Source organism: Calonectris borealis, chromosome 28 (assembly GCF_964195595.1).
Source record: "Calonectris borealis chromosome 28, bCalBor7.hap1.2, whole genome shotgun sequence".
NCBI classification, from domain to species: domain Eukaryota; kingdom Metazoa; phylum Chordata; class Aves; order Procellariiformes; family Procellariidae; genus Calonectris; species Calonectris borealis.
The window spans coordinates 3,712,298-3,734,125 of NC_134339.1; the positions used below are offsets into that span (position 1 = coordinate 3,712,298).

A 21,828-nucleotide genomic window follows, 5' to 3' on the forward strand; every position below is an offset into this window, starting at 1 on the left:
TAGCTATTTAATGAGCAGACATTTCTCATCAGCATCCAGACCCTAGCCTACGAAGATGAGAAGTGCTGTGGGGAAGAGGTGGACGGGCTGCGCAGCGGTGGCTGGCTGGACAAGAAGCCACATTTATTTCTTAGCCCCAAACATTGCCACTGATCACAGTGACAGCTCCTTACGTTAGCCAAGGGGAGCGCTTGCTTTCAGAGGCCAGCTGTAACTATATAAATAATATTTAAAAGAAAAGTGGTCAGTCTCCATGTCAAAACACCAGATCTAGGATACTGGATGTAGGCTGCTGTTTCTTTTCATACACTTCCATCTAGTTTAATCAAATAAGAGCAACTTCGTTTTTAAGTCTGAAATCAGAACGTGAGATTTCTTAACATTTTCACCATCTGAAATACAAGCAAGTCTTCACACCACAAAAACAAAAACCCCTTAGCTTTGGGAACAAGGCTTCCCTGCACTGTTTCCATTGCACAACATCCTTCAGGAACATATGGGCCAGCAAGCGGAAGACGTCCGCTGCATAATTATGGCACTGACAAACCAATTGAACCTCAGCAGCTGCCACTGGGGAGATTTCATTCATTCCCAGTATTGCCTTTTAAACTTAAGTGGCACTGGAACAAACACATCTTTGATCCAAGTAGGAAATCATTTGGAGCTTTGTGTTTAATAGAGCTGAAGCCCTGGGAAAATGATGTCTTTATTAGCCTGTATGACAATGCGGGCCTCATGGCAGGCACACAGCGGTTTGGTGTGTCAGCCCTCTTACTTTCTCAGATGTATTTGGACATATTTGTTCTCGAATCAATGTGGAAACAAGGACTTTAATTCAGCTGCGCTGCTGAAGTGCCTATAAACTGCATGCGTGACATCAAAAAGAAGTATTCGGGAAGGGGAAGAGGGAGCGCAATTTTGCCAGTTCCAGAATAGAGCCGGTATGTCTCTGCATTTCTGTCCTTGTGCTACGTCATGCCCTTTTTGGGGTCACTTGTTTCTCCCATATCTCCAGGGGAATTACTGCACTAATCAGGGTGTTGCATACTCAAATACAGAGGAATACACATGGCCAATACTGTGCTACGTACACGTATGTACTTAGGTATGCCTCTGGGTGTGCATATACCTTTAGATAATAGGACACCTCTTCCAATGTTACTGAAATTTCTACCAGTACATTCGCTGATATAATTTAATGAAAAATACTAAAAAGCCATGTGAAAAATCCAGTAAGGATACATTTTGCCGTGCTCCAGACACGCATATTATAACCTGAAAGATTAGAATAAATTCTGCTCTGAATGGAAGCCTAGTGAGGAGGAGGTAGCAGTGTGTTGCCAGCTGCCATGTTCAATGTGAGGTTTTTCTCTCCTGCTAGATATTAGTTGTGATGCTACTCCATGAGCTAATCACCGCAAGGCCTGATTATAATTATGCTCCTCTTCCTGAATAGAGCAATGTCTATTTAGACCCGAGTACATTCCCGGGCATGTTACGAGGATATTCTTAAAGGACATCAGCCCTTCGTTGTGCATCACAGTAAAGAAGAAAAAGATTGACACCTTATACTGAGGCAAAAGTAAATATATCTTTGCAAACTTTGCAACAGGAAGCTTACTAAGAAAGCAGTAAGATCTATAAAATATTCAGTAATGATTCATGGAAAGTAGTCACTAAAAACTCGTAATTCATTCACTTACAATAGTTCATTGACTTTGGTTTGGCAATATAGTTAAAGAAGCTGTCTGTGTTTTCTTCCTAAAAAGATAGCGTTGGGACTATATTCTAAAATATCATCTTGCTGTTATTTTTTAACAAAGTATTCCCCTGGATCCTTCAGAAACTACTTAAATGCTTTGTTTCTTAGAAGGTTGCTTTAGAAATGCAAGTAAGAGAGTTCCCAACAAAACCACTTTACCTTATTTGCTGGTGGAGGTAAACATTATAAATCTAAATATTACTCTTAGCTACAAACAATTATATTAACTGAGAAATGGAAGCTGGCTCGCACACAGCAAAATCTGACATCCTTACAGTGAGAGAGCGAGCAGCTTGCAGACATAGACATCTCATGGAGAATTTCTAGATGCTCTGCACGTGTATCTCTATCTCTTTTAGGGCCCCTTTTTTCATTTAAATGAACTCTGCTCAGACTATGAAATTCCCGTCTGGAGTCATCTAGCATCTGTGTAATATCCATTTAAACGGCAGATGCAATGGGAGACAACCTGACGACAGAGGACATAGGTGATGAGCTACCATTTCAGTGAACAATACCTCAGCCTGACAGGTGAGTGATGGAGCAGCTTTAGAAATAATGCATGAGCTTCGGGCACCCCATCCACATTAGTCTGTTACTGTGCTGCTCACCTGGTAGCTGCCGTGTCGTTTACCATTGATCTCTCTTACCATGTCAGCTGCGCTGCTGGAAGAATTAGTATAACACAGCAGCCCGATAATGGACTTGGGAAAACCAGGTTACTGGTGTGCTTTTGAGAGAAACAGGCACTAGGGCTTTCCGTTTCTGTGAGTTACGCAGAGCCCTCAAGGTTCCAGTGCAAGTGAGACCTCTTTGAAAACCTGCTTGCTGAGCCGTCAAGACCCCCTAAGTGGTTTATCAGGAAACTGGCACAATCATTAGAGGGTAATAAAATAAAATCATTGTAAGGAAATGAAAGAGCATTCCAGTCCATTTCTGAGCAGATTTGTAGCACGGGAAAGCGACTGAACTGCACTAATCTTTTATTGCAAAAAATGCCCTTGAATGAAGAAAAAAGAAATGTAGAACTGCAGCTACAGAAGAGAACAGAAATTATGTTTATTTCCCTGCCCTGGGATAGCACGGGGAGATGTGCTTGTAAGGACGGTTGTTTGTATAAATAAATGTTCATTCTTGGCAGTGGAATGCAAACTATGCTGAAGGGCTGGAAACAGACCACTTTGTAAAGCTGAGGCCAGAGTAAGGGAAAGATGAAGCGAGGTTGTGGGGAGGAAATTCACATTCATTTTTAGCAACTTGGAGAGTTTCTCAAGCATGTTTGACATTTTTAATTATGCTGATGTAGAATCTATTCCAAGGACAAAAGAAGTCAGGATTACAGGATAAACAATTAGGAAATCTCATACCAGCCAGCTAGGGGTAGTGTTGCCTGTGGGTCTGGAGACTTTGCTGAAACACAGAATCATCTTTCATACTTTCTAGACAGATGGAATTTGAATGTCTTGCAAAATCTTCACCTAGGTCAGGAGACTCAGGTCGTGGTCTTACAAACTTTTACCAAAGGCATATTTTTTGATAGCCCACATGAGACAGGAAAGAGATTAGTGTGAACTGCTGCTGTTTGTCCAGGCTTTCCTGCAAGGTTTCCTGAGCGGGTAGGAAACAATCTTGTTATGTTTATATCAATTGTCTCAGAATCTGTAACTTTACAATGGAAAATAAAACTGAAGTTTCTCGTGGAGAATAAGATCAGCTCTACGGTATCAAATCACGGAGTCACGGCCTGTTTGTCTGTTTTCCATGCTCAGAACATCCTGCATCGTGACCGCAGCATCTCACTTTACGTGTGTGCCGGTGGAAAAGAGCTTAACGTGCTTGCTCACCCACCTTCCTTTCCGAAGAATTTGCAAAAAAATGTACCTACATTTCAGTTTCTGTTCAAGGGTGATATCTATGACATTGGAATGGCAAGAGTTTCCCATTTGTTGTTGAGCAGAAATGTTTCAGAAACATCACACGGGAGTGGTTTCTAATGCACACCTGCTCTGTTTGCCTCAGACACCCTGCTCCGTGTGCCGACGGAGGGCTCGCTACTGGCACTGTAGAGGGGCTGCTACTGGCACTCTGAAGATGAGTACAGTTGAATAGGAACGTGCATTCTCCTTGAGATAATGGAAAGTCACAGAGGAGGTATCCAGCTTTTGGGCATGAATAAATCATTACGGGTATGAATTATTCAGTGATCATCCCTACAACATGTGCTACAGACTCAAGAGGCAGTATCCCTATTGTGTGTCTTCCCAAACATTACAGATGTATGACAGGCTAATGAATCTAAATATTCAAATGAAGTTATGGGAAATAAGATTAAAAGAATAATTTAAAAATAGCAGTAAAAAGCTGCTCGAAAGAGTTGTGATACCTCAGGCTGGCATTACAATGGCCAATCTTTTAACTTGGTGGCGTTGCTGAAGCAAGCTGTCCACAACAGTTAGAATCATGATGTGAATTATGAATAAACAGTGGCTCAGGAAATTGGAAACACAGGTTGGAGGAAAGAGCTGGAATTATGGGCACAGAATCAATACAAAAACTGACCCAGTCTTCTAGTAACCTGTGTCTAACACAAAAACCCAATACGAGTTGAGTATTACCTGGATTTCTCAAATGCCAATATGCAATCTTGGTAGCACTTATTAGGGAATTCAAAATTTCTGGGCTTAGATATGTGTTGTAAGATCAGTATCTTTGCCCTATGGTGCTTTTTTAATGTTCCATTTATTATGAGCTGAAATGGGTTGAATTAAGAGAAGAATTGGGTTGCAATGACTGGAAGGATGGCACTGTTAAATCTGTATCGCTGTAATTATTTTAATTCCACACCCCAAAATCACAGAGCCTATGGCCCAGGTAAGCAGGGGCAAGCCATGATCCCTAAGCAACACATGCTGACAGTTTATTATCTTAGAAGGCTGCCGTGAAGAGTTGCAGTTCTGGTGTAAGTTGCAGGGGATACAATCAAACCATAGATTAATCCACACCACTCCAACACAGACTGGAAGAAAAAAAAAGTCCTGTGTTGAATCGCCAGGAAATGGCTGGTTCATCCTTCACAGGAAATGAGTCACCCAAAAGCATCCGCGAGGAGCAGCGAAGACAGGGAAGTTCTGAAATAACATGGACTGATAACAACAGAATAACACATACAGATAAGTCTCTCATTTTGTCACAGATTAGAAGAAGGAAAGAAACGTAAAATGCGAGCTCTTGTGATTATACTTCAAATTTTAAGTTGAAATAACCACTTGCAGCACAAAAAATACCTGTAGATATATAGTGTGGCAGTCCTGTTAAAAGGTGAAATCAGAATGTGCAACAGCAACACTAATAAAAGTTCCAAGTGCAAAGTGCTTTTCAACTTTGTCCCTGGAAGGGAGGCCTCAAATTGCTGTGGTGGCCCTGCTGTCAAAAATGCAGCTTAGGGAACTTGTAAACTGGTTAGAAACACTTACTTCTATTTAACACCGAAGGTATATAAAGCTCAATTCCAAACCAATTTATTTATCAATTACCAATCGGTACACTTTCTGGTAATCCTTTATGCTGCCAAACTCTTAGGATCAGTGGAAAAAATACTCCCCTCGCTAACGATATATACTGCTTGTGAAACCACAAATCTGCAGTTAGGAAACGAACTGTTCCCAAGCACTGGAACTAACATAGCCAGCTCTCCAGCGACCCTCTGTGTACCCACACCTCTTCCTCCAACAACCCCAGCTTTCTGCCTGTGTGGCTTATGCCTTCTGCCCGTGATACTTCTGGTCCCTCTCCTTTCTCTTCCCTGAGGTGTGAGCTGAGTGAGGAGGTACCTGTGCTCTCAGCAGTTTTGAGCCATGTGTGACTGACTGGCCGATCAGAGGCCATATGCGTCTTTTTGTTGGACTGATAAATGCAGCAGTGAGTTTGCTCCTTCCCTGCTAGCTCTACACTAACCATTTCCAGAGTTGTGATGTGGCATCATGAATGATGCACAAAAGAATGTTCTGGCATCCTAAGATGTTGCTAAAGCTGCAAATACTCTTTTAAACAAAACAGCCATATTAATTGAAAGGGGTTTAAAATAAATAAAAGCAACAAAAAGAAGAAAAAGTATTCGAAACACCAACTGCCCTCCAAGTTTCATTGGGACTATATTAGTAGCAAAGTTATATATGAAAGAGTTTCCTGGTTTAGGACCTTGCAGGGTACTGTGAATAATGAGGGAGGAGGGGAACTTACAGGAAAACAACTGTCATTAAAAACAGTATCTAGGATATACCATTATGCACAGTAGTTTGGGTTCCTGAACAGAGACCCGTATTTCAGGAAGGTTCTTATTTTCAAGTCACTGATAGAAATGTTGGGTGGAAGAGGAAGGAGAAGGGGAAAAAAACTTTGCTAGTTTGCAAAGGAACATAGTTACGTAGAGAAGTGTCCTGTGAACGTAGTACAGGCTTCGGAGCTATTTTAAAAATACAAAGGAAAAAAGGCAGGAAAAGGGTCTTTTTTGTTTCAGAGGGTTTTTCTTCCCTGTGTGGTAAATTAAATTCAAAGAGATAACATAGGCAGGAAGGGCTTAAAAAGAGAAAAACCTGGGTGTGTCCCGCCAAGGCCTTTCTGGCAAGTGAGTAACCGGAGCCTGGGGGAGGGTGGGACCATTTTGCTGGATTGTACAAAAGAAGCTGATTCATATTTTTCCCCCGTCTCCCTCCTCTTTTTTTTCACATGGCGATTTTCATGTGGGTTTCTTTTTCAAAACAAACAAAAAGATATACAGAGGCAGGTCTTTCTCCCAGCTGTTTTTTTTGTATAAAGTATTATTTTGTTCTTAAATGCATTTTCCTGTTTGGCCCAGAGAAAGGCTGTGCATTACCCAATAGTATCATTAGTCAGTTTGCTGCCATAGTATCTGAAAAGACACTGTCTAAAAAATTCTGCTAATATTACAGGAAAATGTCTGATAAAATATTGCATAATCAGCATTTCTGCTAGAACTATGGAAAATCTGAGTGAGCTTGCACGAACCTTAAAAGAGTCTTTTAAGTTAGACCACAATGGCACAGGAGAGGTTTTTGAAAAGTAGTAATTCTTTGATGGCATCCACCTGTGTTTGCTTTTCCAAAGATACCTGAAAAGCAGCTGGGATATCTGCATATGCAATAAACTAATGTCAATAGCCACGAGAAAATCAGATATAGTTCTAGCGATCACTATCTAGCAGTAATGATTTTTTTCAAAGTCTTTGTGTCATGTTCAGGGTACCCTTCTTTAGGGTACAGTTCTTTACAAGTGGACTGAAGTATCCCATATTAAAAAAAAAGGAGTGATTCTGTCTCTACACCATCCTCTACTATGGAGGGATTTCTTACTTACAGCATATAAAACAGATTATTCTGAAGGGAAGATGAAGTGAAACACCTCCATGGGAAATATAGCTTAAAATAGGCATAGTTCAAGAAAGTGCATTGTGGCTTGTGAGATCGGAGTTAAATTGATCAAATCACTTTATCTCTCTGGCTCTCAGCTCAGCAACTCTAAAGTGGATCGCATAATCCCATCGTTTTCCCATTCTTTGCCTCATCTAAGTTGTAAATCTCTTATCTGTGGCAGAAGCTGAGCCTTTCACATGCAGTACCTAGTAAAATAACTTTGGTTTCAGATGAGGCCTTTACTCGCCTGTAGCAATAGGTAAGAACATACCTTTTCGCCATTTTAAACTTCACTGCTGGAACAAGGGCCAAATGGCCGGGGAGCCCAATAAACCAAAGATGCAGAAATTAGAATTACCACCTCTTAGTAAGATCCAAGCTCAGTGGAAGCTCTTGCATTTCACAGATGGTGACAAGAGTGAGACAGTAAGTTGATGTCTGGTCCTGGCCACCAAAATATCTGAGCATTGCCCCAGTCTCTGAGAAAAGAAGTCATCTGGCCATAGGAACCAACACAGTAATACGTGTTTGGGAGAAAATAATAGACCGTTTCACTTTTAACTTTTTTTTTTCCATATTCATGTGTCTAGTGTACGCTTCAGAAAGAATATAAAATGCATGTCTGTACCTGTCAAAGTTACCTGACATTAAGCAGAAACACTGCCCAAGGATAAGACTCCGAATTTCATTTGCACTGTATTTTAAAAATCTTTTTCTGAACCTTCACATATGTACCATTGACACGGCTGTGTTACAGCTCAGGTGCTTCCATCAGTGGTACTGATCTATGTTGGTGCTTTTACTGTTTACCACTGACAATAGAGACAGATTGGCAGAATTGTACAAATGTTTTCACAAAAATGTCAAAAGTGGGTGTGCTGGTGAGGTACGAAGAATCCTTTCTACAGTAAGACCAGTATTATGTTGCCTAGAAACTCTCAAAACAGGGTTGCAGGTAACGAAGCCAAGATCAATGTGGACTGGACATTTGATATTTGATTCAATGCTACACAAGGGACTTGTAGCGAGGTCTGGGACAATTAATTCTTGTGCTGCAGTCAACAGATAGGGTTATGACAAGTGAGGCAAAGAAAATGAGTAATTGCTAGTAGAATTCCCAGTGAGCAAATATTGTCTGTATTTAAACAGAGACACGCACCATTTCATCTATGGAAGGAAACTGCTTTACAGAATGCTGTTAGTGGAGAGGAACCAGCAACGTCCCAGTGGATCGGAGGAAGATCCTAAGATCTGCTCAGCCTCCATCAGGATCCCGGTCCTCATTGCCTGCACAGGAACAAAGTAAACGCACCGGCACCGTCTACAGCAGGAGCCAGGCGGACACTCGCTTCTCCCTTATTTTTTTTAGGGGCCTTCATCTTGTGGCACATGAACAAGCTTGACAATCATTTTTAAGGCAGCCACAGAAAGTATCTAACACCAGTAAGTCCGTTGTAGTAGGCTTAAATTTACTACCCATGGCCCAGCACCTGAAAAGGAAATCTTCTAGAGGTTTGAAAATCCCCAAAGATAGGAAACCTGTGGATTTTACCTGAATCTCTGCGGAAGTAAAACCTACAGGCAATGACACATTAAGAGTGAAACAAGCTTATCTAATTAACCACTGAGGTCCACCTGACTGGAAAAAGAGCTGTTTTGGTCAGCAAACGGTGTCAGGACTGTAACTTAGGAAAAATATTATCCTGATGCCTGAGCAGAGCAGATAGGTGTTACGTCTTACCTCACAAGTTCTCTCTCTCTCTCACCCACTGGGTAATCTTTATCCTTAAGACATTAACTGTAATTAAACAGACTTTATCCTGTATCTTAAATAAAACTTCTAAGTGCTGTCTAGCGCCATTAAAGTCCCCAGACTGGCAGTGCTAAATAATTAACCTAATTTCGGCGAGGAGCCCGCTCTCCCTTACTCGAGATGGCAACGGACAGAAGAGCGCGGCTTCCCTGCCCGTAGCCAACATGGCGGCGGCGGTTGGGCCGCTCCCGCGGGCCCCGGCCCGCGCTGCGGGTGACAACACAATGTGCACGTTGGGGCCCTTGCCCGTATTCAAGATGGCGCCCAATGCGGTTATCCCATGCCCTGCCCCCAAACAAGATGGTGGATCCGTGTGGCATTTCGGCATCCTTCCCGCTCTCAAGATGGCTCCTCCCAGCCGTCTCCCTTCGCCTACCGAATCGCGCCGCGCACCGGCGCTTTGCTCCGCCCCTCATCCCGCCTGCAGCCAATAGGCTTCGCGAGGGGCACCAGGGCGCCAACCCTCGGAGGCGGGCGATCCCCGCCCCTGCTATCAAGATGACATCTCCGATAGCCAATGGGGCGTTGGCGCGGGTGAGGCGGGCCGGGCGGCGCCGCCATTTTGTGAGTCTATAACACGGAGCGGTTGGGTTCGTTCCTGCTATTCCGGCGCCTCCACTCCGTTCCCGACGGGTCTCCTCCGTGTGCAATGGACGGGTGAGTCCCCGCCGGCCCGGGCCTCGGCACGGGCGGCACCGTGCCGGAGGCCGGGGAGCGGCGTTACCGGACCCTTCCCGGGGTGCGGAGGAGGGGGAGAAGGCGGCTGAGGTTCGGGACCCGCGCCGGGGGCTGGGGCGTTACCTGAGGGGGGGTGCCGAGGGTGCGGCCGGGCCGCCCGGCGGCGGCGAGGCGGGAAGGGGAGGGGGCGGCCGCCGGCGGTGCGGGAGGGGGTTTCCTGCGCGGGCCGCCCTCCCGGAGCCCCTCGCCGCGGGCGGGGGAAGCGGGGGCGGCCCCTCCTCCGCGGCCACCGCCCCGACGCGGCGCCTCGTGCGCGCCGTCCCCCGCGCGCGCTCTCGCCGCCGCCCCCCCCCTCCCGCCTCGTGCTCGCGCTCCGCCGGGGGAAGCCGCTCCGTGCCAGGGGGGGTCCCGGCCGGGGGAGGCCGCCCCGTCGCTGCCGGGGACCTTCGCGAGGGGCCCGGCCCGGCTGCGAGCGCCGCGTGGGCGTGCGGCTGCGGGCGGGGGGGCCGAGCACGGCGCGCCTCCGTGGCGGCCCAGCCCCGCGGGGGAGGGGGGCACGGGGTGCCGGGAGCGGGCGCACCTGGCGGGGGGGGCGCAGCCGGGGCGGGCAGCTGATTCACGCCGGGGCCTTGCTCCTATTGTCTGGCGCTTTCGCAAGCGGGGGGGGCCGCGGGGGGGTTCTGGCTGGATTTTCTTTTGTGAGCAGTTTTTCGATCAGCACAAGTTTTGCATCAGTTTCCAAGGAGCTGTAACGCCTTCGGGCACGCCGGGAGGCTCGCTAGAAGTAAGGTTTCCATTGCAGGGTTACCTGAGAGCCATAGGTAAAGCTGCAGCGGTAGAGCAGAGCTGTTCTCGTGCTCCCTCCTCTTTCTATTGTCCAGGTCTGAACTCCTTCGAGATAAAACTTTCCTCCTGACTGTTTGACTCGTGTAGTTCTTTCTAGAGAGCAACTCTTTTATCTTGGGCAGCATTGATTTTTCTTTAATCACCACTTCATCCGGTGTCTCGCTTCAGAAGTGTTTGCTTTAGAACTGTTTTATCAAGGCAACTCTGTCAGAAATGAGGTTTCCATATTTCTCTTGTCTCATATGGAGTATTTTCTTTAGTGATCTGATTTTTGTTTAAAATACTTCCTAAGGCCTCCGAGTAAACAGTTTGTTTTCCTGGAGCCTTAAGTACGGGAAGCCCAAATTAGTGCCTCCTCGCTTCTTGCCTCGGAACACTAGTCTGGTGAGAATTAGGCGTAGTCACATGTCTGGGTTTTTTTACACACTGAAAAGGTGGTGTCTCAGTGTTGTTTTCATCTAAAACCCCCCCCCAAAATCGTGTGTATTATTAATTTTTACAGTCCAGGGTGCAGTTCAGGTTGCTGTGCTTCTTTTACCAAGTTGCTCGTCATGTTGAATGATACTTAAAAAAAAAAATCTTCAGCATGTGAGAGCATACATTCTAATGGCAAAAATCAGTTTGTTATCAGCTGTCTTCACCGTATTTCCTAGGAAAGCTGATTTACTGTGTATAAATAGTTATTTTTACTGTAGACATTTTAGTATAACATATGAGTCTTAATGATCCCTTATCTTTTGAAGATCTTAGTGCGTGTTCTGTTTACTCTGTGAAAGCTGTCTCCTCTTGAAACTTCAAAAGCCGCTTCTGAAAATGGTTTTACATTTTTGCCTAGCTGGCAGTGAGTGGTCTCTCTGGCTGCAGGCTTCTTGTGTCTGCTTCTCCTACCTAAAACGATACGTAGCTGTGCTTTTCAAATGATCCCGTTTGAATAAGTTGCTTTGTTAAAGTACACGAGGAGTTCCTACTGGAAATGCTGCTTTGGAAAATGACCTAGAGGTTTTACTGGTGCTGCTTAATTTTTCCCCTTATTGCGTAGGAATTATCCCATTCCACGTAAAAAGTAATTTTTATGAAAGGCTTTATTGCCTATTCTTTCAGAAATGAGAAAAGTTTTAATCCCCTACTTCAGGCTGACATAGGACAAGAGAATGAAGCTTAAGATATGATAATTTATTGAGGGGGGTGTGTGAACTGGAAGTATATTGCACATTTCTTGAATAAAAATTCTTAAATACTGTTGGTGCTTGTTTCATGTGGTATTTGTTATCAAGTGAGTTACTACAATATTCCAGAAATCGAATAAAACTGCTTTTCCTGTTGGATAATTTTAAATACTATCCCCTGTTAAGGCTACTTTATGTAAAACATTTCCTGTGTGTGAGGCCCACAGGAGGAACAGGAAGTAAGAGAAATTGCTCTGGGGTAAGTTCGAGAGTTTTGGAAACTTGGGAGATTCCCTGTTCTTATGCTTTGCTGGAGATAATTTTTTTAAGGTTATGAAAATCACTGGGTTAATGTATGTATTTTAGCTGAAGAAATGTGTACTCATACTTAGTAATTCTAATAGAATGATTATGATTCTTTAAACTGATATGTGCAGATGGGTTTAATTAGTTCATTACTGCTGGCCCTCAAAGTGCAGCAAAACCCATCTGTCTTCGTTGGTGACCAGACACCAGGGGATTGCAAAGCCGGCGTTTTCATACAGGGCATTCTTTAAGTAGTTCACTTGAAAAAAAAGAAACTATCGTGTGGCTTCCTGGCAGCAGCCATTGGATCAGACTGTAACTCCAGCTGTAAATTGCTGGGTTATGATGACATGGCAGGTTGGTTTTGAGGAGGAAGTATGAGGAGCTGAGCTGGCTTATACTTGTGTTACGGCTTATTTGTGGAGCTGGTGAACATGAATGATTTAAATACTGCTCGATCTTAGTAATTCCCTGAAAAGTTACAAATTGTTGCAGGAGGGTAGGGAAGGAAGAATTAGTAAATGCAAGTTCTCTAGCATTAAATCACTGTGTAGAATTGTTCTTGAGTACTTCAGATTTCACATTGCTGTTTGCAGAATGACTGCCCTGCCTTCTGCTTCTCTGCCATGTTTCCTTAAAGTTGCTGCAGGTCTGTTAGCCAGCCACTTTTGGACCCTTTACTCTGAAGTTATAGTCAGCTATTTGAAAGATAGGGGTTGAAACAGGCAGTGCTGCACATATGTCAATCTAAAATGATCATTTCTGCTCTCAGTTTTACATTGCTGCTTTACAGTGGTTTGGAGTTCATAAAAAATACAATCTTCAGTACAAGGGTATAAGTGAGATCCTTAGACTTGAGCACTCCCACAAAAGAGTAACATGTAGGTACTGTAGTACTCTGGAAGATTACCCAGGTACAATAAGCCAAGCCCTAGACAAGTCATTCTGATTCCATCAATGAAAGAAGTTGCTATAAGTAGATGAATGTTGTGATATACAATATTCACTGCTGATAAGAGCTAGCATGAGTTGCTATTTTTCATGCTAGTTAATCAGGAAGTCTCATTTTGGGAGGTTTAAGCATATATGGTAGAGTTTAATAACTTTTTTCTTTCAGATCTGTGTTAGGGAAGAATACTGTCTGTTTTCCTAAGTAGAAGAGAATTGATAGAGGAATCTTGTGTACTGGCATACCCCGATCTGGGAGCTGCCTGGACCTCTTCGCCGCTCTCTGTAATTGTGCTGTTAGCTGGCACTGGTCTGGCTCCAGTGGTGTTAGCGTGGCTGGAGGGCTGCTTTAAGCCGGGCACACACTCTTGGCTTGGCTGAGAGAACAGCCCAAACTCGGCGTGGTGTGTGCTGGCTGTCTGTGGGACCGCTGGAGCTCTGGCGTTAGAAGTCTCCGCTATTGACTCGATAATTTCACTAGAGAGAGCCTCTTCGCAGCCTAGCAGAGGTTACTCCTTTGACTATAAGGTTGTTAAGAGTTGCAGAAGTGAATATTGGTGATGGAGTTGACTCTTGACACTGTTGCTCTTGGTTTAGTCCGAGGTGGTGTTCTAATCGCATCTCTTTGCCCTGAAGAATGCTTGGCTGTGTTAACTGTGGGTTTTTGGCCTTAGTCCCCCGTGGTACCCTCGCAAAAAGAGCAAGCTCCGCTATAGGAAGTGGAAGAGCTGCAGTTTTCTAGCACTGCTGGGTCTTGGGTCTCCACCATCACCATCTAATAATTTTTCCTTGTATAAACTGTCCTTGGCTCACTTGCAAAGACAACTGTGCACTTTGACTTGCTTTTTTCTTACTACTGTAAACTATGCTGGATATTTGTGGCAAACCTATCTAACTTTTTTAATCCTTTTCTTTCTTTTTTCTACAGCATTGTCCAAGATATAACAGTTGGTACAAAGGTAGGCACTTCTCACTTTTTCTCTCTTTTTACACTGCTCAGCATCTGACCTAGTTTTAGCCTCACCAAATGTAGATCTTCGGCTTTAAAGGGTTATTTCTGGTACCATGTAAATTGGTTTTAACCAGAAGGTAATTTAGCTTCATTTGCATTAAAACTTTTATTATGGCTCAGCATTTAGCTCTTGGCATTTGGACATTGATTATCAACTGTCAGAAAAGAACTTTATTGCATTTAGAGACAGCCCTTTCCCCTACTAAAATGTCAAGCCGTGCTTGTTATTTGCTAGACAATGCTTCTCAATGGAGAAATTGGTCCTTTTTCTTTTGAGAACTTTATTTCCTTTGTTTATGTGAATTCCTGTTCAGTTATATGTCAAAAATCCTTCTGCCACAAAAAATTGAGTGTTTAGCTGTTGATTTTTTCTCTTGCAAGTACAGTAAATACGACCTTTACCCTTCTAGTCTCAGGTTTTGAAAGTGCAGACTTAGCCCTGAAACTCAAAGTGCTGACAGGAGCCTCCTTATCTGCCGTGCGTGGTAATAGGCAATTGTGTTCTCAGGATAAAAGCTCATTCCTGTGAAATGTTAAACTGGAATGTGCAGCATAGACCGGTGCTCCTTCATGTATTAAAGGTTTTTCATTTTACTTTGTGAACATTGTAGCTAATGCTCTGGCATCAGGATTACAGTAAGTTCAGCCCTGCGAGTTCTTTTTGTAAGACAGTATGTGTGAACGTTGGCCCTCAAAGTAGTCATCTGACAGCTTTTTTAATGGCCCGAATTGTGTGTTGTTAGCGTCTTCATTATTAACTAAGAAACAGAGTTGCATGTGGCAACTTGAATAGGCTGGTGAAGTGATGCAAGCGTGTGATAGGACTAACTTGAAGTAGAGCTGAGTGCAGGTAGCGTGAGCTCTGTTAGGTCTATGTAAGTGAAGTGGGAGCATTAGAGAGTATTTGCTCCTAGACAGCAAATAGTTTTTTGTGTTGGAAGTACAACATTAGATGTGGCTGCTGTTAAGCATAGGCATGTTTGTTAGTGCTTTAGAGTTTCTGAGAAGCATTAAACACCTGGATGGGCTCTATTTAATGGCTGTAGGGAAAAGATTATTTTTACTTTTCCTTGTATGAGAATCTGAAATTTGAATTAATCGTAGTGCCATGATAGTGTCTGGTTCTGGTTGAGAATGCTATCTGCTGCAGGGAATTCAGTTTGCATCAGAGGAGGAGGAAAGGCTTGAGCCTGGGCAATCCATTATAAAAGGTGGACTAAGTCATCCCTTGACCACTGTAGAGCAGTTTGATACAACATCTTCTAGTAAACTGATTAATCTAGGTAAAAGTCCCCTTGGTTGTTTTTAACAATGTGTAATTTGCAGCTTTAGGTTTATGCAGCTTTAAGAAGTGGTTTTGCATAACTAAATTTGACCAGGAAGCTTCTGAAACTGTAATTGTAGTCCTTGGTGAATCTTGAAAAGCTTCAGGATGTGGTATTGTGTGCCTCCTCACTCCCATCTGTGGGGGTGATTTCAGTCCCTAGTGCAGTACAGTCAGATGTCTAAAATGAGGACTGGGAGAAATCCTATCCAAGTGCTTTCACTCCGAGCACAGGACAGAACTGTAACCAGGGTTATGCCAGTTGTACAGTGGGGTGGGAAGTGGTGAGACAAAAGCGTGCATCAAAAATGAGGTTTCTTGTCAAGTCAGATGAGGCAGGCTTTGAGAAAATTGAATCAAAATTTAAAGAGTGGCAGAAGCAAAAAGGAAAGTTGAACCATCTTGATAAAGGTAAGTTTTAAAATTATTTTTGACATAGCCATGTTATCTGATTATGTTTAAATAAGACATTGAATATGCCAGTGTAGTTCATGTAATAGAGGTACATTCTTTAATGTTATGGTGTAACATGTTATACATGCCATGGATTTGCTTAGTTAAGTTAGAATCCTGTTTGTGCACAGCAAGGAACAAAGTGAAGGCTTCTCTTATGCCTGCATCCTCTGTGTGGTGGTGTGCAGGTCAGCTATGTCCATACTCTGCTTCTTCTGTATTACTTAAGGACTCTTGCACGGAGAGAGGGACAGGCATCTCTGTTTCAAAAACCTGTGTAATCAAATCATGTATCAGTTGCTTCTTAAAAACACTTACCTCTGTGGTAAGTGTAAAACCTCATTGGCTGCAGCTCTTCTGAAATTTTGCTGTTGCTTTTGTGTGTTGCTTCCACTTCAATCTACCCTCCTTCAGTTTGCCAATAAGTAGTTTGAAGGGATTGCAGAAGGTTTCTGTAATGCCACAGAAGCATTTCAGTGTTGTCTTTGCTGAAATCACTGCAGTGATGGAGCTCTGTTCGTCCATCAGCATTTGTTTGATCCCTGGGGCATCACTGAAATCTCTTCAAGGATTAACTGATTCCCCCCCTTCAGAAGCAGATGTTCTTTGTGATTGCTTGATAACTTAAAATAATGCTGTGGAACTACAGTTTTGTGATCTACTGACTTTATGAAATGTAGTCATAGAAACGACATTCAGGTGGAGATAGAACTACTTTGTTGGTGTCTGTTCTGAAAGCTGTGCTCACAGGAGAGCTTGCTGGCTGAGCTTCTAAATTAGACATGATAATTTGAGCTGGAAAACTTGTTAATCTGAGGTGTAAACTTACTCATTCTAGCCATATATGTACAAAGAAGGTAGGAACGGTACTCCATCCAGTTTGTAAGGTATTTGAAGATTACAGTCCTGAAAAGCTGCCAGCTCTTGTCATACTTTGGGCAGTATGTTACCGAGACACCAGTAGACCTTTTCAATGTTCTGTTATTGACTGGAATGTCCCAAGATTGGAGAATTCTCAGACAAGTAGCAAAAGCACCTACAACTTAAAACACTGCTGAGCAAATTGTCAAAGATAACTTACAGTGGCCTCTTGGTTGTCTTTGTGCTGTAAGTGTTCCCGCTTGCTAAGTCTAACTTTGAAATTGAGGACTTTGTGAAAGTATATATCAGTTTGTTCTACTTTATTGTTTTAAAAGGCAGGGTGCTGGCGCCTTTTTTTAGGATTTTCTCACAGCCTTAATTTACATATTAAGGGTACACCCGCTTCTATTAATCGTTCTGAGGTCTTTGTTATATTTAGGTTCTGTAACTTAAGAAGTCCCCAGATGTTCTCATGGCTTACTACTTGAGCACTGTACTGCCTGATGGTCTTGGTTTTAATCAGGATGGTAATTGTAGTAGCCATTCCTGGGCTTCATATTTAGCCTAGTCCGCAGGCTCTTTGGTTTAAAGTGTGTGAATTTGTTTAGGAAACTCATTACAATTCTGGTATGGGGCTCTTGATGCACAGCCTTCTGGAATGTCCTGCAGATGAGAAACACATGATTTAGGACTTATTTCTTCCCATAATTTCATTGCTGTCTGAAAAGGAAGGAAGTATGGCCTTAAGATGGAGGCACTGTATTTGAACTCTAAGGTACTGCTCTGATCCCTGCAGTTGCCCCTTTCTAAGTAATTTGATCACGATCACTCTCTGTATCTCCTTTCCCTTTCTTTAATTTGCCTAGATAGCACTATCTCTTTAGGCTGTAATGGTCTCTGAGCAGGACTGACTTACTAGAAAGAGTATGAACTATGATACGTCATTATTCTTTAAGTAAAGTTGCATTTCAGTGGTTGAAAAAGTCTCGGAATAGTTTAGGTGCTGAATAATCTTGTAGTTTCTTGGTTAAGTTGGGCTTTTTTTGAAAGATGATGCTTCTGGGAAAAAAGTACACTTCTGTGGCATTTGAGAAGTTAATTTTTAAAACAGGGTTTGCTAGAGTGTGATACAGGCTGACTGCATAGAAGTGATTTGTGATCAAGCCAGGATCTTTGCCATGGGAACAGTAATTATGGCTTAGGGCAGCAGGCCAAGAATGTTGTGAGGAAATTCCAGTCCCCTCCTATGGCTTTAGTTAGAGGCTGCAACAAGCTGGCTCTTGTGGCCTCTGTAACAGGCATGATCACACATGTAAGCCACATGTCGGTAGCAAGGTACATGGATGTCTTTTGGCAAGCATCATGTCAGCTGGATTTGGTAAATAGCTTGATCTAATCTGTGTTAATGTTGCACACAGGTTTTATGCACCTGTGTCTTCAATGTATAGATAACTGTCCTCTGCAGGGTAATTGGTAAACCCGCTGGTTGGATTATGAGAACTGTTTAAATCTGTATTAAGTTTAACAGGAATTTAAGCTATTGATTGAAGCACAGATGCTAAGCAAGATTGCTACCACAGGCTTATCAGCTATTAGATCTGTTTAAAGCAGTTTCTCCATCACATCTAAACTAATTTTTTATGTGGAAGCTAGCTCAAATTACTTGCACTTGGAAAGGAAATGAGCTGTGACTCCTGTTGTAGATGGAAATGAAATTGTGTGAGACTTTCTAGAAAATGATCAGTTAATAAAATGGTTGTAGAAAATATTCTATTTTAACCTCAGGCCTACTTTGCCCTCAGTCTGTGATGATTTAAAAAAATAGCAAAAATATTTAACGTGCATGGATTTGTTCAACTTTATCTTTTTAATCCCACAAGTGTAGGGATAGACTCTGATCTCTGAGTCACTGACATCAGTTTCAAGTATTGTCAAAGTAGAAAATGTAGATGTGCTGGTGCCATGTTTGTTGTCATCTCAACTAGCAAGAAGAGTAAGCATTATTTAAGTTCAAATTCTACATTATTTTGGTATAGCTGTCTTCCAGGCTTCATATGAAAACTTGTTGAATACTGTGCTTAGTTCAGCAAGTGTGTTTTGGTAATCCCGGTGTAATGATTGCTTGGTGTTTGCCAAAGCAGATTGTAGTTATTACACAACTGCAATTTAGATGAGATTGAATTAGCGTGGAGTTCCTTCTAAACCTGCATGTTCAATCTGCCATTTTACGGGTTGGGCACAAAGTGTTCTTTCATAGGTTCCATTTTCCCAAAGTGACTCATCCAGCAGTATTTCTTTCTGATAGCGTTTGTATTAAGCTTTACCAAGGACCTGTCTGCTCCACTGCAATGATTTAAAAAGCTCAAGGTTGACTACTAGTTAAGTTTCAACTTGGGAACAGTATATCATAAAGCTTGGGTGTGTGCTAGCCTACAAAGCCAGAATGACTGCATTACTGCAGTACTTGGAGTTTAGGAATTTTGGGCTATTTAAAATGGCCACACCTTTTATTTGCTCAAAGGGCAGGTTTGTTTCACAGGGTGTCTCCATAGTAGCAAAGACTGAGAAAGTCAGTCAGGGAGGGGCTGATCAGATGGGTGGGTTGGGGATCCGGCTTCGCTCTAAAGCCAGTGTGTGCTTGAGCTCGTAACGCATCTTATTGCAAAATCTCACGTCGGGTTGTGTGAGCAATTGCTTTAATGTAACGCTTAAGTTTCTGGTGTCTTGTAGGATCTCAAAAATCTGTCTGTATACTACAGAAATAGTACCAGCTATTGTGGCAGTATGTATGGTAGGAAAATAATTTTCCAGTGCACTAAATTCTTTGCAATGCTCTGACCAACTAACCTAGTTTCAAAGATGCTGAAAATGTGTGTGTGTGTGTACCCAGTATGCTATTGTGAATCTTAGTGGGAAGTTTACCATGCTGGCTCTTTTGTAAAGGTGTTAGACTAAATCTTGTCCAGACAAGAGTGAGGTTACAACAATTTAACAAAACTTAAGTGGTAGGTGGCAGATGTTTGCTGACCCTAGCTGAACAGAGCATAGTTTAAAAAAAAAAGTATGTACTCTGAGCCTGCCAGAAAGGCTAATGCCTCCACCACAGATTCATTATATCAATGTAATATGCTGATTACTGGGTTGGATTTAATTTGATAAATGATATAGGGCTGCAATGAGCAATTTGGTGAACTAAAATTATTTCTTCCCCCCACCTCTTGCTGTTGGTTCTGATCGGATGGTAAATTGTGTGTCTTAATCAGGGCGCAGCGGAGGGGTGAGTGACACACTGAGCTTGTAGCTGCTGCTTGCAGACCGGTGGGACAGCAGGATCGCACCTCGCTTAGGAGCCACCAGGCTGCAGTCTTCAGGATCCTGAAGTTATTTTGTGTTGATCTTAACTTTCCAACTTTCTAGGATTGAAGGAGGATGCAGTTGTATTGTGTGTTCTTCAGAGATGTTTTCACAAAAAAGTTGACTCACGCTTTCTGGTTGTGACCCAAATTGGAAGGTTTTTCACTCTTTAAATGACTAAAGAGTGTTGGAGGCGGGGGGGAGGGGGGGCGGGGAAGAGGGGCATGTGGGAGTAGCATAAGGGAGCCTTGCTGGAAGTGAGTTTTCTGTGGAAGACAAGGAAAACTGGCATCCTTCTTCCTACTAGTTTAAATTTAGTTCCATTCCTAGCTCTTGAATCTCTTGGCAAAAAATGTTGGAATGTAACATGAGTGTGAATGATGATGTCATCAGACTGGATTTCTCTTATTAGGTTCTTCACAAAGTGATTTGAGCTGTGAACTGAAGTATCAAAGTACATTCTTCCATTCCTCTGGGATTGAACTCATACAGAGCCCTTGAAGCATACTTCAGAAACGCTCAATTCTTTCTGTGCTCCAAGAAATTTTTTTGCTTGTTTTATCGGAGCAAAGGGTTTTCATGAGCTTCTCAATGATTTGTGTGTCATTTTGTGTGTAAAATATTATGGTGGTCTTTTACCGGGTCCAAAATCTTTTTACAGATGTAGGGAAAGTGAAGTAGAAGAGCGATGCTTGCATACTCTGGCCAGGTAGAGTTACAAGACTGCTGATAGTGGGGTTTTTATCTGAACTTAAGAAAAGCAGACTAAGGACTTGTAACAGTACAGATTTTTCTGGGTTTATTTTCAGAGGGGGATTTTCCAGGTGCAGCTGTGTTACCTGCTTTGCTTTTTGTAAATGCATGTTAGCTGATGGCCTGTATGCCTCTTAAATCTATCTTTTTCCTCACAAGAAGGAGAGATACTGTTGTCCTTCATCTGTTTAAAAATTTAGAGCAGTGTAAGGTGCTCCATGTCCAAAGGCAGAGAATGCTGCTGCTGTGTAGGATTTCCTCCGTGAGCCAGGGGAAGAAATAGTTTTTTGTAGATCTTAAGCTTGGCTAGCCTGTAGCTTGCTGTCCTTTCTAGTCGTTGGCCTCTTCCTTCCCGTATGCCCTGTCGTCTTGCCATTGCTTTGTTTGCTTTCTGCCTGTAACTTGCTTTCTGAAAGGAGATTAATATCTTGAAAGTAATATTTTTAAGGGTGTGCAGTTTGTATTTGTTTCTAGCCTTTTGCACAGGCAGAATGCAGTTGATTTATTGTAATCCATTTAAAATAAGTGACTGGATCTTAAGTAGATAAAGGATTATATAGGGCAGCTGAGAATTTCTGTAGTACTTCTAGGTGTGGTGGTAGAAGTGGTGACAACCTCTGGCTTCTATCCGAACTACAGTAAAGTTCAGGTAAAATCCTAGTGAAAATGAGACAATTTATAGTTTTCATATGACTTAGAAGTTGCTTTTTAAGCTGTGAACGCCTAGACTAATTCAAAATTCTTATAACTTATTAGTTAAAACTTCAAAGCAAAAAAAAAAAGGCTTTGAGTTTGGGGGGTGGTCAAAAAGGTAACTTGGAAGAAATACGAAATATTAGAATTCTACCTTGCAGCAGACTTCCTTTCTCTAATTCAGAAAAGGGAACTAAAGAAGTATTGATAGCAAGACTACACGGAGCATGGGTGTTTTATTAAATTAATGCAGCTTGAGCAATAGACCTTTTGTAGCCACGAGTGTCGCAGACAAAAGGAGGCTGCTGTCATAGAAACGCTCCCAGGCAGTGTTTTACCTGGTAGTAGCATGTGTGCCAACTGGTGATTTTGGTGGCAGAAACAGCCTTACCCTGGTCTACGTAAGATCTGGCAGTGTAACTTCAAAAGT

The 21,828-nt window shown here is 42.7% G+C and overlaps 1 protein-coding gene across 5 annotated transcripts in view; it reads left to right on the plus strand.

Annotated features, from left to right (window-relative positions):
- Window positions 1-9,487: 9,487 nt before the first annotated feature.
- Window positions 9,488-21,828, plus strand: part of PTBP1 (polypyrimidine tract binding protein 1) — a 28,927-nt gene continuing 16,586 nt past the window's right edge. For 3 of the 5 annotated variants that reach the window (XM_075175231.1, XM_075175232.1, XM_075175236.1), the window contains exons 1-2: window positions 9,510-9,661; window positions 13,877-13,907. In XM_075175231.1, the coding sequence (XP_075031332.1) occupies window positions 9,654-9,661; window positions 13,877-13,907 (39 nt within the window). In that variant the 5' untranslated portion in view covers window positions 9,510-9,653. Of the gene's footprint in view, window positions 9,662-13,876; window positions 13,908-21,828 lie in introns of all 5 variants that reach the window. The other 2 variants (XM_075175233.1, XM_075175235.1) reach the window with 1 other exon arrangement.